This window comes from Cyclospora cayetanensis, unplaced genomic scaffold (assembly GCF_002999335.1).
Source record: "Cyclospora cayetanensis isolate NF1_C8 unplaced genomic scaffold, CcayRef3 CcayRef3_contig_98, whole genome shotgun sequence".
In the NCBI taxonomy this organism is placed as follows: domain Eukaryota; phylum Apicomplexa; class Conoidasida; order Eucoccidiorida; family Eimeriidae; genus Cyclospora; species Cyclospora cayetanensis.
The window spans coordinates 63,736-80,189 of NW_020312772.1; the positions used below are offsets into that span (position 1 = coordinate 63,736).

General features: G+C 51.8%; 3 protein-coding genes across 3 annotated transcripts; all 3 read right to left on the reverse strand.

The window, feature by feature from the left end:
• Positions 1-1,004: 1,004 nt before the first annotated feature.
• On the reverse strand, positions 1,005-9,053 carry LOC34620607 (replication factor C subunit 1). Its single transcript, XM_026336221.1, has 13 exons — positions 8,656-9,053; positions 8,089-8,562; positions 7,479-7,872; positions 6,432-6,846; positions 4,847-4,948; positions 4,379-4,626; positions 4,100-4,244; positions 3,729-3,832; positions 3,431-3,556; positions 2,771-2,959; positions 2,520-2,582; positions 1,363-1,482; positions 1,005-1,163 (listed from the first exon to the last, which is right to left on the reverse strand). The coding sequence occupies exons 1-13, from the start codon at positions 9,051-9,053 to the stop codon at positions 1,005-1,007; spliced, it is 2,937 nt and encodes a 978-aa protein (XP_026192006.1).
• Positions 9,054-12,481: 3,428 nt separating this feature from the next.
• Positions 12,482-14,155, reverse strand: LOC34617613 (AF4/FMR2 family member 4). Its single transcript, XM_026336222.1, has 2 exons — positions 13,184-14,155; positions 12,482-12,868 (listed from the first exon to the last, which is right to left on the reverse strand). Exons 1-2 carry the CDS (start codon positions 14,135-14,137, stop codon positions 12,482-12,484), a joined length of 1,341 nt encoding a protein of 446 aa, XP_026192007.1. The 5' UTR covers positions 14,138-14,155.
• Positions 14,156-14,203: 48 nt separating this feature from the next.
• On the reverse strand, positions 14,204-15,224 carry LOC113147053 (melanoma-associated antigen B4-like). Its single transcript, XM_026336223.1, has 2 exons — positions 15,116-15,224; positions 14,204-15,045 (listed from the first exon to the last, which is right to left on the reverse strand). Exons 1-2 carry the CDS (start codon positions 15,222-15,224, stop codon positions 14,204-14,206), a joined length of 951 nt encoding a protein of 316 aa, XP_026192008.1.
• Between the last annotated feature and the right edge of the window lie 1,230 nt (positions 15,225-16,454).

Sequence of the window (16,454 nt, forward strand, 5' to 3'; positions counted from 1 at the left end):
GGCCGTTATGCGCAAAAGGGTTGCCTCTTCCACAGCAAAAAACATCTTTAGCTTTCCCACGCACTCGCCGTGGAGGGAAATCGATGGGGTGTATGCGGAACTGCAGGCTAGAGTAGCGCTTAGGCCCCGAACCGTGAGGCTCTCCACAAGAAAGAGTGCAGGCAGTCGTACGAGACACGAGACCCACTTCTGCTAAAACTGTTGAAGATCAAGAGATTCGGATCTGAGCTTTAAGAAGGGATCCCGTGTCGCTCACCAAACCGTATCGATAGGCATGCATACTAACTCCATGTGGCGTTTAATCTACCTATTTAGTATTATTTACGAACGGATACTGTTCTAGACCATTTGGAGTGCGTATCCGTGGAGAAATATACGCATATAAACGGCATGTACCTCGAGACTTCCTACACGCGTTCCCGCTAATGATGTGAACACGCACAAGCATACATACGCACTGCTGCTCATATATATGTAGGCCTGTTTAATTAGGCCGTACGCTTTCCCCCCCTTTTGCTTGCCGTCCCCTTCGGACAAGAGGCCTTTGTCTTGGGGGCCCCCCTGGGCGTCCCCTTTTTAGGGGCCCCCCTCTGACCTGCCCCAGCCTTTCCCCCTCCCCGGCTGCTGGCGAGAGGCCCCCGTTTCTTGGCTGGCTGCGCTGAGGATTCTTCTGTGTCTGAAGAGGAAATGCTGGAAGATTCAGCTGGTTCGTCTCCTTCCAGAACCTGCGCAAGCACACTTCGCAGCATTTCAGGATTTGTGGTGGGTAGCTGCTTGAAGCTCATTTGGCCAAACTTCCATGGATCTCATGGATAAGCACATGTGCATGCACGCATCCACATAGGCATGTTTTTTTAAGCACGAAAAGTGCATATATATTTGTATACATAGACGCCAGGATGGCATACGTAGCGCTGCGTTCAAGTTGAAACTAGAGGGAGACAGAAGAGCAGGCAGATTCACAAAGTGGGAAAATGAAGAGGCGCCACCTCCAGGGAGTGAAATCAAAGGTCAGCCTGTGTAGCATATATCACCTCTTTAAGAGACTGCGTCCTATTTTTGGATTTTGAGCAGTGTATTTGCGTCTGCTGCTGCAGCAGCGAGGAGCAAAGCCGCGTGAATGCCGCCTTCGACTTGCTCTCGACGGATTCATACAATCGCGCCTAAAATGTGGGAGAAGAGATGCCAAGACGTCTCAGTATTAGCAGCAGACAGAGAGAAAGAGAGAGCAGCTAATCTGCCCTTGAGCATGTCGGTGCACCAAATGCGGTCTATAGTTGCGGAAAAGGGGATTTTTTCCTTGCGCCTTCCCCCCCTCCCCCCGCTTCGTCCATTTCCACACTCTACAACCTAAAGCCTCACCTGTTTCCTGAGCATAAGCGATTGCATATGATCCACTAAGTGCTCCCTCCTTAGCCCATATGTACTCAAACGCTCTACAGTGGCCTTAGGATCTCCGCCACAAGCCAAAGGAGCGACAGCCTGCAAACACGACCCCCCCTAGAAGCAAAGCCGCTGAGAAGAGCCAGTCAAGCTGATCAGAAGGAGCTGCAACATCGCGCTGAAGGGTACAACTGTGCAGCGCAGGCAACCGTAAACAGAGGGGAAAAGGCTTGCCATGGCATAGAGGGCATCGAGGTAGCCTGAAAGCTTGAGTGCCCCTATACTCGAGCCGCTGGTTGGAATCTTCAGAAGGTTGAGCAGCAACTCGGAGAAAAGGCGTCGGTTTTTGGATTGGGTACTGCAGAAGCGAAGTAGCGAGTGGAGTGTATATACACACAATAAACGTTTTGTGCGAACAGTTACGGCGTCCACAGCTCGCACACGAACACATGGATTGCAACTCCCTCAGAATACCAATACATACATGCGTGTGTATTGCAACTGAATACGACAGACGAGGAGGAAGGAAGTGCTCTGGGGTATGTGCACCGAAGGAAACGGACAGACACCGGACGGTGATGCAAAACTGTGCGGTATGCGCGTGTGATCGACGAGAAGATGCATGCAGACACGAGCAAGTTGCGTGCAAGTGGAAAAAGCCCCAGTGACTCAGAGGTGTGCCTGCGTTGTTTTGTGTCTAGGAGGCCTTAAGAGAGCAGCGCGCCAGAAGAATTTCTCGAGGAGGGGGTCGATTCACGACTCTGGGGGAAGCTTTCTCTGGACTGGTGTTTCTCGTGTACTATGTATGCCCTTTTTCCACACCTGTTTCGTCCAAGCCAGGAAGGAAAGTTCACTCTGGGGATAAAGCCTCCAACCTTGTGAACCTAAGAGAAGGACATCAGGAGAAGGCATGCAGCATTCGTGGTCGCAAAGGCAGGATTGTAGTGAAGCGGGATCGGCGGTTCCTAAACAGCGTCGCGTTGAGATGAAACTTGCGACATGAAGGTGATGATAGATGTCTCCTATTTGCTTCCAAGAAGTTGGCGGATGCACATATATGCCTCCCCCTCCCCCCTTCCTTCCCTACGAGTGCACATAGGCGACCTGTTGCTCTGGCGTAAGCAGCAGACTCTCACCTCCGCGGGAACGTCCACGCAACAGAAAGCTGCCATAGTCGGGAGCAAAGACCACTCCTGGTTCTGCAGACACAGAGATGCCCCCCCTCACACATATATTAACGAGCAGCTTCCGCAGCTGTGAAAATGCCACCATCAAGAGGCCCTCCACTCCAAGTTGTCACCTCCACGTTCGCAGTGACACCGCAACTCGACACCCTCCGCCTGCCCCTCGCTCATACCCCGTTCGTTCACCACGTTTATGTACTCACGGATCTAAGGACTGCATTTGCTCTGTCTGCCAGGCACAAAGCACGTGATGCCTTCGCGCTGCTCTCTAGAGCACACAGTTCTGGTGAGGGAGCAGTCCCCAAAGTGCCATGGGAATCCCAAGAATGCAAAGAAGACGTGTTCCCTAGTTGCTGGTGCAGCCCTTGGCCTATGGCAGTCAAGTAATTTTCCTGTGAAACGGATCGCAGGCATGGCGTGCACGCACAAATATATTCATACATATTAATATGTGTATTACGTATTCATGTATTACGATTTATGGGAACGCAAATGTATATACACCTTGAAGTTGATGTGTCTTAATTTATTAATTTTTATGGGAACGCAGATGTATATACACCTTGAAGTTGATATGTCTTAATTTATTACTACTTATGGGAATGCAAATGCATATACACCTTGAAGTTTATGTGTCTTAATTTATTACTACTTATGGGAATGCAAATGCATATACACCTTGAAGTTGATGTGTCTTAATTTATTAATTTTTATGGGAATGCAAATGCATATACATATATGCAAATGTATATACACCCTGACGTTTATGTGGACCAATCCAAACAATTAAGAGCTCAAGAGCTCCTACGCCTTCTACAGGCCTCCGTCCCCCCCCCTCCCTAGACGTTTGAACTTCATGGTACCTGAATGAGGAGGGGGAGCATGTCATAATCTACGAAAAACATATCCACCTTTTCCCATAGCTTCATTTTGCTGCCAGTGCGGCTGTCGAGCAGCAGCTTGCAGCACTCGAAGGGGCCCAACGTCACCTGCAGAGACACAGCAAAACTCCCTGCCGCACCTGAGACTCGGTAGGGGGGTTTTACTTCGCAAACAAGCAGAAATTTCAGACACACCTCCTCCAACGCACAATGCCGCATATAAGAAGCAACCACGCGCGACAAAAATCCGCCGCTTAAGGGGCCTAGGAGTCTAAATTACTTGAGCGTCCTTCCCAGCAGAAAGTGCAGCTCCGCCTAACTTTCGGTGTCGCATCTGTGTCGCAAGCAGCTGCAGCTGTCCAACACACTGACGCATGTCTCCCCCTGCAAGGCACAAATCAGAAACTCTCCTTCCTTGACGTCCAGCAGGGAGGGCGCAACACAAGCCTCTCCGTGGGCTGTGTTCTACCCCGCAACCCCTCCTCACGCATTAGATCCTAGATAGCTTGGAAACGAAGCTTCAAAAGGCAGCTGCCATGCAATGCAGTGCTTAGTGAGAAGGAGCGCCTCAAGTATCGAGGAGGAGGCACGAACACACGCACACACCCATGAATACGCGCAGTGCAATGCAGCACAAACACACGTTCTTACCTGAAATCTCAGCAATCCTGGAAAGCGTCTCGTCGGAAACAACGAGGTCCTCCGCCGCCGCAATTTGCTGCATGCGAGCTCTGAGAAGTGCAAGTGTCGGCTTTTCGAATCGGAGATCCAAACATCGGCTAGCAATAGTCCTCACCTAAAACGAGCAACGCGCATCGTTTGCTTCTCCCCTTACCTCAGCGAGAATCCTTAGAGGGCAGATCAAGGACCTTCCTTCCCTTCCCCTTCCCCCTCCTTTTGATGCCCTTTTTGACTTTCTTCCCCTCCTACCTTGGTGCTCATTCGATCATTGCACACGCAAATGATAGGTATCCGAGTCGTGTCTATCAGCTTCAGCATTGCCTGAGATCCCCCCCTGTCTCCTCCACTAAGGCCGTCAACCTCATCCAATAGGAGGCACGGAAATTTGCCTTCCCCATGTGCTGCTGCAGCGCCTGAGGCAGTAGGCGTTGTTTTGCCGTTCTTGTCGAGCTTGAAGAAGTTGACTGTTACGCCGCCAGTCACTAAGTCTTGCAGCTCTGCAAAAAAACAAGAGCATGCGCTTTCAGAGCTCGTCTAGAGGATTTGCGCATGAAGGGGGACAAACAAATGCCTCTTTTCCCCCTCTCCCCCTCCAGAAAACACCCCACACGAGCCCGCGCAAATCGCAAGCAGCGATTGCCTCGCACGATTTTGTCGCAGCCTCCCATGCTGCATGCCCTCCTTCCCCTTGCCAGACTCCTGGGTAGAGACACCCACCTTCTATATGCGCCTTATTTCGCGAATCTGAGGCATTGAATTCCAACAACTGAAAGCCATATCGCCGTGCCGCTACTGCCGCTGCAGTCGTCTTCCCAATGCCTGGAGGGCCACTCAGCAGGCATGCACGGGCATTCATATTGAGAGTAGGCTGCAACAAAAGAAAGAAAGCAGCACAAGTGGGCATTCATATTGAGAGAAGGAGACTGCAACAAAAGAAAGAAAGCAGCACAAGTGGGCATTCATATTGAGAGAGAAGGAGGCTGCAACAAAAGAGAGAAAGCAGCACAAGTGGGCATTCATATTGAGAGAGAAGGAGGCTGCAACAAAAGAAAGAAAGCAGCACAAGTGGGCATTCATATTGAGAGAAGGAGGCTGCAACAAAAGAAAGAAAGCAGCACAGGTGGGCATTCATATTGAGAGAGAAGGAGGCTGCAACAAAAGAAAGAAAGCAGCACAAGTGGGCATTCATATTGAGAGAAGGAGGCTGCAACAAAAGAAAGAAAGCAGCACAAGTGGGCATTCATATTGAGAGAGAAGGAGGCTGCAACAAAAGAGAGAAAGCAAGCAACAGGCAGCATGCATTGCACAAACGGAAGCCTATCGAAGAAGATCGAATCAACACCCCCGTAAGAAAAATGACAGAGGGGCACTGCGTATTGCACAAACTCGAAGAATTTTCGCAATGCGCAGGTGACACCACAGATTTCTTGACAGGCCACAAGGAAACGGAGGGATTATAGATAGAGAAAGAGAGACAGACAGAGAGAAAGAGACAGAGAAAGAGAGACAGAGAAAGAGAGAGAGACAGAGAAAGAGAGACAGACAGAGAGAAAGAGACAGAGAAAGAGAGACAGAGAGAAAGAGACAGAGAAAGAGAGACAGACAGAGAGAAAGAGACAGAGAAAGAGAGACAGACAGAGAGAAAGAGACAGAGAAAGAGAGACGGACAGAGAGAAAGAGACAGAGAAAGAGAGACAGTCCAATATACACACAAAAAGACAGTCTGCCACACTGGAGAACTGATAGCGGGAATCTTCATAATCTTAGATGGTTCAGAGCCGTGAAATTTCCACATACCGGAAACATCCCGCTTGCAAAGCTTCCCGAAGAAAAACGCGGCCTAAGATTTTCTTTTTTTTTACCTGGATAGCAGAGAAAGTGAAGATGCAACATGAAGTGCCCCTTGAACGTGCCGAACTATGAATACACTAATTTTCGCCTTTTAATAGTCGATTAAAGAGTGAGTCGGATCCCACTGTCCTTCCCTTCCTTCCTTCTTATTCCCTTTCTTTCTCCCTCATTCGCTTTCTGCCTCATTTCCTCCCTCCTTCCCTTTCTTCCTTCCCTCATCGTTTTCTCCCTCCTTCATTTCTTCCCTCCTTCCTTCCCTTCTGCATCTCCTTCATCACCCCTTCCTTCCCAACTTCCCTCCTTCCTTCCCAACTTCCCTCCTTCCTTCCCAACTTCCCTCCTTCCTTCCCAACTTCCCTCCTTCCTTCCCAACTTCCCTCCTTCCTTCCCAACTTCCCTCCTTCCTTCCCTCTCCTTTCTTGGGGGGCTGAAGTGTATATCGAGGATTTACCCTTGATGCAGACGTCGTGCCAATCCCTTAGCCACTGCAGAAGAAGCTGGAAAGGCCCCTCGTTGCCTACGAACTCCTCGGGTGTCTGTGGACGATACTTCTCTGCCCACACTGACCATCTGCTGTCTTGGACTTGAAGTGCAGCTGCTGCTGGCAAGGATGGAAGCGCTGCTGCCGATGCAGCTCGATTCGCTGCTGCAGGGGCAGCTTTTTCTGCTGCAGACTTCAGAGGCGCAGAGGATGCTGCATGCGCCACCCCCCCCAACATCTCTAAGAACTCCTCCTCACGGATTATGCGAATGTTGCCTCCCTTCTGCTGCAGCTCAGTAGCCTTTCGATGTTTCATCCCCGACTCCACGGGCCGGCCGTCTTCCAACTCAGCCCCCACTACCAAATAGTTCGTCTTTCCAGACACCTGCGCATGCATCTCACACCTTCTACTCCTATGCCACGCGAGTTATTCTTCCCCCCTTCCTCCTTGTTGCCAGCAGCCACGGAAGGCAGGCAAGCAAGCAGAAAGACAGACAGACATGCAAGCAGAAAGATAGACAGACATGCAAGCAGAAAGATAGACAGACATGCAAGCAGAAAGACAGACAGACATGCAAGCAGAAAGACAGACAGACATGCAAGCAGAAAGACAGACAGACATGCAAGCAGAAAGGCAGACAGACATGCAAGCAGAAAGACAGACAGACATGCAAGCAGAAAGACAGACATTTCCTACTCCCTACTCCGTGACAGCCCTCTGAGCCTGCTGATAAAACAAAGTGTGCCTTCCAGACTAACTACTGCAAAAGCGACCTTGACAAGTGTCGAAGCTCCCAGCCAGCCGTAAAACAACCCGTCAACTCCAACCAACCAACCAACCCCCTCAGAAACACAACACACACAGGTGCTCCTCCCCTCTAAGGCGAGCTTGCGACTCCCCGCCTCCCCCCAAGGAAGCCAATATCAAAATAACAGACTCTCCAAACAGCTTGCAGCACAGCCTCTCTCTCGCATGGCCTCCCCAAAGGTCAAACTACGCCTCAGCGCAAACCTTACCGCAGTCGTAACAGAACCGCCTGCTGCAACGATTCGTTCCGCTGCAACTTCTCTAGGCATCTGCTTCAAGACTCCCGTCAAGACAAGCTTCATACCAGCCAGTGGCTTGTCGCTTGTGCTATTGCTGCTGCTGCTAGTATTGCTGCTGCACAGCTTCTTGCTTTGGAGGCGCTTCGGAGACTTCGGGGCTGGTGCCGCTGCTTGCATGCTCCTGTCATCTGCAACTGAGAGTCTGCGCTTTCGAATCTTCGGAGAATGCAGATCTTCCCGAACATCTGCTACCACACAAAGCCACATACTCTGAGCCTCATACAGGGAAGTTTCCGTCTGCCACGCCTCAAGACCTACACACTCACGACGCCTCTTGCCGACTAGACACCCAACCCCTCCAACCCTACAGATATATATATATATATATATAGATATATATGCATACAATAATGCGTAAATATATATGTATATAATACATGCATTTATGCACAGATATGAGCGCTTACCCTCCTTCTTGTCCGTGCAAGGCTCTTCATCAACCTGTATATCTTCTACAGAAGTAGCCTGCTGCTCTGTCTGTACAGCCTTCTTTGCAGTGTCTTCTTCCTGCCCCTTCAACGCAGCAGTGGCAGCAGGGGCTGGTGGTGCTTTGGCGTCAGAAGGTGTTTTCTTCTTGTGTTTTTGCAGCTCCTTTGTAGCTGCAGCGGCAAAGAATGAATCCACGTCCACCTCGATCCTTTGGGAAGCGTTCTTCTTCTGCTGCTCCGCGTTTGGGAGAGCAGCAGCACCAGCATTGCCACACCCACCACTAGAAGGCGTCGACTTGAGAAACTTATCGAGGGTGACTGCTGGGGCGGTAGAGCCTTTTCCCCGTCGGATTCTCGGCTGTTCCTCCTCGCTCTCAGACTCCCCTGGCTCCAGTACAACGCAACGCGTGCCCTTGAAGCCTTTTCGCTGCTTCTGCGTCTGCGGATGCTGCTGATTGCTCTTCTTGCCGCTGCCGCCGCCAGTATTTTCACTCTGCGGGAGGCTCTCCACCTCTGCACACTCCTCGTCGCTGTCCGATACCACCACTCGGCGTAGGCGTCCACCCCTGCACGACAAGAGAGCGAAACAGCAAAGGCATCAAAATTTTCCCCGCCCAAGTGTTTTACAGCACCAACACCCGCATAAAAACAAAGCATACTTCCTTGCGGCAGAGGCAGTCTTGGGGGGGCTCAAAGTCTCCTCCTCGCTGCTACTGGTGCCATCAGACTCCTCTTGGTGGGCTTCACTCTTCTCGCTGTCGCTGCTGCTGTCGCTGCTGCTGCTGCTGCTGCTGCTGTTAGGCCTGGGTGTCACCTTGGAACGACCCCGCTTCTCGGGGGCCTCTCCACGGCGATGTCTGGAGGATTTCGCTGCAGCCACTGGTGCTGACTTCCTCCGTTCTGGCTGTGCCGCAGACGCAGTCGCCTTTCGAGGGCTGTGTGAAGCACGGGCTTTGCTGCTCTTGCTGCCCTTGTTGCTGAGCGACGCATTGCTGAACTCCTTCCCCTGACTGGTCGTGAAACCCTCAGGGGCAAAGAAGCTGCGAATATCCGCCATGACGGCTGAGCGTGCTGTGCGGAAGGGGCTGAAAGTTCGAAAGAGTGCTCCACACACACCGCGGAGCAGGAAGCAAATATGTCCCCGGCGAGGACTCCTGAATTATTCAGGCTCTTAGCCCGAAGTCGTCGAGATTCATCCCCGAGCGCTAGACTGGCGTTGGATGTTGCATGCAGTCTGTACAGCGGGCAAGGGTCGGTAACGAGGACACTGTGGCTATCAGGCGGCGCGCCGTGAGTACACCTTCTGCAAATGTATTGCAGATGCGTATTCTTGACGATGTAAAAGCAAAAACTCTTGTTAAACCAGATACAGGAGTGGTCAGGCAGCAGACACACGAGGGCCCCCTCTCCAGTCGGTCGGTGGAAGGGGGGGCTGCTCGGAAATGCTGCAGACACAGGAGGAACTCTCTGCGCTTTTCTTCCGAAGAAGGGTGTTTCTTGCTGCGTTTCTCCTCATTTTCGTTCCTTCCTTTCTTTACCTTTCTTTTAGGCAGATTTAACCATCTCCTCCGCCGGTGCAAAGTACCCTAGAGCGCGTGTGGGTGGGTGGTTCCCCAGGGGTGGTTCTACGGGAAGAGGTGCTCTGTGTGGGGAACCCAGGCACTGCAGAGAAACTTCAAGGCTCTGCTAAGTCAAAGCAAGTACAGCGGTGGTCAACCGTGGAAGACGCCTTCTTGCAGCATCAAACTTGCCCAACACAAGGCAGTCTACCATTTAGAGGAAAACCTGGTTGACGCTGTCCGTCTATCCGAGGTAGAAGTGACGCAAGATTCAGTAGAATGCTAACAGCTAGCTATATCTAGATGCAGTTACTCAGGGGCGAGAGAGAAAAGCGCCCGGCCACACTACGTAGAGTGCATGCAGCGTTCCTGCGGGAGCCCATGCAAAAGACTCCGTCGTACAATACTCTTCAAAGGTCTCTATCTGTAAGGTGTGCCGCTTGGCTCTAGAACCAGCACAATGCTACGAGGGGGGTCTTGCGTCTTTTTTTAGAGAGACCGCCTGTTGTCTCTCCCTCTTTCCTGAGGGTTCTGGCAGGAGGGGAAAGGTACAGCTAGGGTGTGCGTTGCAGTGTCCTCTTACAGGCTAACCAGTTGACTCATTTTCACGAAACATTAACACTTATCGCGTTGAACCATCTCGACTCTGCAATCAACGAGACACGACGATAGGCGAAAAGCCGAACCACAGTCAACGTCTCCCCAATTTCTAAAAATCACTGGCGTAGTACAAGGTACACTGTGTTTAGCTCAGCCTACTCCTCTAAGCCTCCTAACTCTGTCAGAACTCTGAAAGGAGTTGAACGCTAGCCCACTTTAGAAATATCCCTGCTCTCGTCAACCTCCCACCCTGCAGGATTTCCTGCCTCTGAGTGAAGAACAACAGGGGTTCAACGAGGGGTGCACCCTTTCAGTATTTAGCGCCTTCGCACAGAGTAGGGGACAGCATTCTAGCCCGCAGCTCGATTGCCACCCATCTAGCATGTATCCAACCCTGCTTTACAGCAACTGAAAGAAGCATTAATCAAACAATACCGGCAATGCCAAATAGAGCATATTCTAGCTTTCAAATGTTGCGCCTCACTCATGATGCTTGCTTGGTACTGTGAAACGAAAAGCGTAGATGCAGGCTAGAGAGGACTGCAGGACAAAAGCCTTAAAGACGCTGTGCGTTTCTGATGGGCAAGGGTATATTTGAATGTACAGAGGATCTAAAAGTTATCTCTCCTAGTGCACTGTCGCACTGGAGAGGTTTCATGCAAAAAGCTGGATAGGACCACCGAGGACCGCGTAAAGGCACTAAACTTCGAGCTGAGTTGCGCATATATTTGCAGTCTCACTGCAAGGTTGCATCTATTGGGAAATGCGCCGTATCCTACTTCAAATCTTGCCAGTTCGGAGAGGTCAAACAAACGCTTTTCGAGCCCTTACTTTCAGGCCCCCAGGAATATTCGCATGTATGCATAAATAGGTATATATATATATATATATATATATTTGAGCACACCCTTACTACAGGAAGTCCATTGAGCTCAATGTAGGACCAGCAACAAGGCAAGGCGTTTATGGAGGCTGGAATAATGTGTCTGAGGATGGCTTCATCCGCTGGTCTTGCCCATGATTTCAATTTCTTATGCTGTCCATTATCGATGAAATTCATGCTTTGGAGGTACTCAGAGGGTCTGTTTGCACCTGTTGGTCTGCTTAGGCAGAAAATGCGATTTCGCACGGTCAAGCGAGACACGTGCCAACATATTCTAGAGGACGCTGAGGATTGTGACTTATTAGAGCCCTCAAGATCTGAATATTCGGCTTTGTGAGTACACTATTTTCTTCAGGTGTACTTGTGAGAGGAGGTGCTGGGAGTGCACGGAGAGGAGACTGGCCATCAGTCAGTAGAGAGGGCTGAGCGGCCGTAGCCCCTCCCTGTGCGGCGTCTCAGGATGAGCCGTAAGCTGCACCGTTATACCACCCCTGTCTAACGATTCTGCAGGCAAATAGAACTAGCAGCTTTTGAACGGAAACTAGCAGAAGTGTGCAGCTACTCCTGAGGACCAGGAGAGATAAAGTGGCATTGCTAATAGGCGGCAAGAAGGGGCCGAGAGTGTGGAATTAAAGTCGAGAAGCCAACCTCAGGTCCATAGTGATGGTGACTAAAAGTTGGTGCAGGAAGCTTACTGTGTAGCTACAATGAAGCGTCTAAGGTTTTCACATCAGCTAGAACTGAGGGGCCTTTCAGGACATGCTTGGAGAAATGTATGAAGTAATCCCGTTTTCTGCGCCACTTTGCAAGAAGCTGTGAGCGAAGATGAATGAGAAAACCTTAGCATTCTCCCCTACTGGTTTTCAGCCCCAAAGGTTTCAGCCTGTATCCACAGCCGTCATGCAGTTAGGAAGTAAGTGTCCTCTCTTCCAGAGCCTTCAAACAAATTCAGCGTTCGAGCAGATACAAAGTTGAGCCGTGCAGTGTCCATCTGCCTGATGGCGGCTTGAATGAGCGACGGTAGCAACAGCATGCGGAATTCAGGTGTTCGTACTGCGGTGTCACTGCTATTTTTATGGCCTCTGTGCTGAGGGCTTGCAGAGTGATGCTCAAGATGCCGCTTGCCCAATGCAACAGTGCATTTTGTTGGGTACACCTCAAACGTAGCTTGCTAAGGGCCTACAAAGCCCTGTGCTGCATTGTGAGAAGCTGCGCATTGGAAATTGGCGATGTGATAAGAGTCAGTGCACCTCGGAAAGCGGTCAAAACGCAGTGTGAAAGCAGATCCTAAGGGGAAACTAGGCCCCTCCAACTAGTGTAGCGGCACAATTGCAGTCACAGGTGGCCCTCTTTGCTGCTATCTGCTACTAATGCTGTTCGCCTCATCTAAACCTCGCGCGGCTGCGTTTTGTTTGACAGCGACAGTGAGTGCCGTGCGGTGCTCTACCAAGCGGCATATTGCTCTTCTTCTGGCACAAGGGACTGCTGAGACTGACCATTAGGCCGTGCGCTGCTGCTGTCAGTGCTGTTGTCTGTGCTGCTGCAACTGCGGTGATGTGTCTCACTGCCTGCAGCAGCGCTGAATAAAGCCGCATCCCGGGGTGTCTGCACGTGTGAAGGGCTGCGCACACTCCCCCGTCGAGATGATGCAGATCTGCTGCGCTGGCGGAAGCATGCGATAAAGGGGTTACTGCTGCTGCTGCCTGTACTGCTGCTGCTGCTGCCTGTGCTGCTGCTGCTGCTGCCCCCCAGCCGAGGTGACTGCGACGGAGAAGCTGTTGGAGTCTGGAACGGCGTGTTCGAGCTGCTTCCTGCAAAGTCTCCCTGCTGCTGATGGCCATGCAATGAGGGAAGCTGGTTCTCGTATACATTCTCTGCCGCTTCTTGCCTCCCGCCTTCCTCGCGTTGCTGCTGCAACATGCCGGCTACTCGCAGCTTAGGGACTGCATCAGCAGTGCTTCCCGCCTCAGATTGCAGTTCCTGCTGGTGCTGCTGATGCTGTGCCGCCTGCTCTTGCGATGTCGGTCGAGCAGCACTCTCAGAAAGAGGCGTGACAGCAGCTGCAGCAGCCGCTGTCACGCCTCCAGTGTCAGGTGCAGAGAAGAGCTGCTGAAAACTGCTGCACAGTCCTGCTGCTGTTGTTACGGGGAGATCTGTGGCAGCAACATCAGGAGACGCAGTCGGCGGCTGCGAAAGGTCTCCCCGAGAAATCCCAGCATTTGCAGTTTCGGATGTTGCAGGAGCAGCAGGAGCAGGAGCAGCAGCAGCAGCAGCAGCAGCTCGCTGTACAACAGCTTGCAGGGCAACAACTGCAGCAGGAGCATCAGTCCCTCCTGTCGTTGCGAACAGCTCCTCCCTCACGCGAATCTCAGGGATAGAAAGGGAGCCAACGATTTCCACTGCTGCCGGTAGTACAAAAAACGTTGGTCGTGGTTCTACTCCTGTGGATGTTGCTGGTGTAAAGGCTGCCGCTGCATCTGCTGCTGCTCGAAAGATCCCCTCTTGAGGGTGTAATCGCGTGGATGGTGTCACCTGCAGTTCGGAGTCTCTAGCTGAGACTGCACAGAGGCTGCCGCTGCTGGAGCTGCTCGGCAGCAGCTGCTGCTGCTGCAAAAGATCCCCGCGATCGCTGTGCTGCTGCTGCTGCTGCTGCTGCTGCTGCTGCTGTAAACCCGCAGCCGAAGTTTCAAAGAAAGAGTGCAGCAGCTGTTGTTGCTGCTGCTGTGTCGTTCGCCTCAGTTTGTCGAACTGCTGCAGCAGATCCTCTGCAGCAGTGATTGGAGGTAGCAGGGCAGCAAAGGCAGCAGCACTGCGTCTCGGAGGCAAACTGTCGCTTCCAGACACGGCAACCTCAACCCTCCTTTGTTGCTCCTCCGTTCTGCTGCTGCTGCTGCTGCTGATGCAAAGCGCCTTCTTCTGCTTCGGCTGTTGCCGCTGCCTCTCTGCGTCTTGTGCGATCTCTTCCTCCCGTATGAGGCTGGCTGCAGCAGCTTGCTGCTCGTGCAGCTGCTGTGCTGCTGCCTCTGCAGCAAGCAGCAGGCGTTCTATTTCACGTCCCTCCTGCTGCAGTGCTTGCTGCTGCTCGACAAAGCCACTCATCAACTCCCCGAGAACCTGTTGCTGCACTCACACAAAAAAGCCGCATCCCCGCACAGCAACTTGAGCCTACTTCTCTGTGTCATCAAAAGATACAAACACACGACCAGCAACTAGCGATTCAAATTCATCCCTACGACTAACACATCCAGCAACTAGCGATTCAAATTCATCCCTACAACTAACACATCCAGCAACTAGCGATTCAAATTCATCCCTACAACTGAGATATCCGGCGACTAGCGATTCAAATTCATCCCTACAACTAACACATCCAGCAACTAGCGATTCTAATGCATCCTTCCAACTAACACATCCAGCGACTAGCGATTCTAATTCATCCCTACAACTAACACATCCAGCGACTAGCGATTCTAATTCATCCCTACAACTAACACATCCAGCAACTAGCGATTCTAATGCATCCCTGCAACTCACACATCCAGCGACTAGCGATTCTAATGCATCCTTCCAACTAACACATCCAGCGACTAGCGATTCTAATGCATCCCTACAACTAACACATCCAGCGACTAGCGATTCAAATTCATCCCTACAACTAACACATCCAGCAACTAGCGATTCTAATGCATCCCTGCAACTCACACATCCAGCGACTAGCGATTCAAATTCATCCCTGCAACTAACACATCTAGCGACTAGCGATTCAAATGCATCCCTACAACTAACACATCCAGCGACTAGCGATTCTAATGCATCCTTCCAACTAACACATCCAGCGACTAGCGATTCTAATGCATCCCTACAACTAACACATCCAGCGACTAGCGATTCTAATGCATCCCTACAACTAACACATCCAGCAACTAGCGATTCTAATGCATCCCTGCAACTCACACATCCAGCGACTAGCGATTCAAATTCATCCCTGCAACTAACACATCTAGCGACTAGCGATTTAATTTCATCCTACAACTAAATCGGCCAGCGGAGGAAGCGTCAGTGCAGCAGGCTGCCTACGCTTTTCCTCTGGATAATAGCCTGCGCGGAGTTGCGTATATCTTCTAGGGCCCGTGAAGCTTTTACAAATACCAGACGGCTTCCATGTTCGAGCAGCTGCGGCAAACATCGCAGACACGGATTGCTGCAGCTTCCCAAGGCGGCAGCATTGCCTGCAGAAGGAGAGGAGAATAACCTTTGCAGCAGCAGCTGCTGCTGCAGCTGCTCTGCAGCGCCTCCGGCACTTCGAGGGGTAATCTCACATGAGGGAGAGCAAATGCCAATCCCCGCTTTCCCCCTCCTTCCCCCACCCAATAAAGAAGCGTCACATGCTGCAACAACACCGCTGCAGCATGTGGAGAACGGCGAGAGACTGACTGCCCACTGAAGCAGCCGGAGGCAGCAACGCCGTACAGACAGCAGACGCGATCCCACAGCAGCAACGCCATTCCCTCGACGCTTCACCGCATGTGCATGCCTCTGCAAAAGGACCAGCAGCGAGCCTTTCGAATACCTCGAGCTGCCTCCGTCTACTGCTGCGATGGCCTTCCAGGTGTCTCTGCACTTCCTGCAAGGCTGCAGCGGCTGCCGCTGCACGCCGCTGCAGCAGCGCCGCAGCTTCAGCCGAGTGTCTGTACACCGGAACTCTGGAGTGGGAGAAGTGAGGCTCGGAGTCGCTAGCCAGGCAGCATCCGCAGACTAACGTGCTGCAAGGCACTGCAGCAGGTTGCAGCAAGAGCAGCAGGATCCAACAGCGACAAACTGCAGCTGGAAAGCATGCGGCAGAGGAGCACTGGCGAGAGCAGCGGCAACGGCTCAAAATGGACATCAGCCTCAGAAGCACAAAAGGCAGCATCAGCAGCTTCAAAAAGCAAACATGCCGGGCAAAAAGAGGCTTAGACGTTGCCAACAGCTAAGGATGGCAGAAAGACAGCAGGAGGAGCAAAAGACGAACCACAGAGGGCAACGACGGGCTGCCACGGGTGGAGTTTGCACATCCTGCACAAGCCGCTTGCGCATGAGCAAAAGGGAGATTTTCTTCAAAGTTTGCAACTGCTGCAGAATTTGCAATTGCAGAATTTGCAACTGCAGAACGAACAGGGACGCGAAAAGAAAGGCTTGCCATAGGGCTGCTCAGGAGATTGCAGATCCGGCTGACGCTTCCTCGAGGAGAAAAAGCGACAAAAAGACGAAGAAAACGGCACCGAGGATAGGGGAAGACACATACGCTTTTGAGTCCGTGCAGACTTCTTCCTCTGCCCGTGAAAATCGCCTCTTTAGCTCCTTCCTGCGCGCGTCCTCCTCATTTTCTCGCTGCCTCTGGAGGCATCGCTGGAGCTCGCGTTGTTTGGCGAGACGG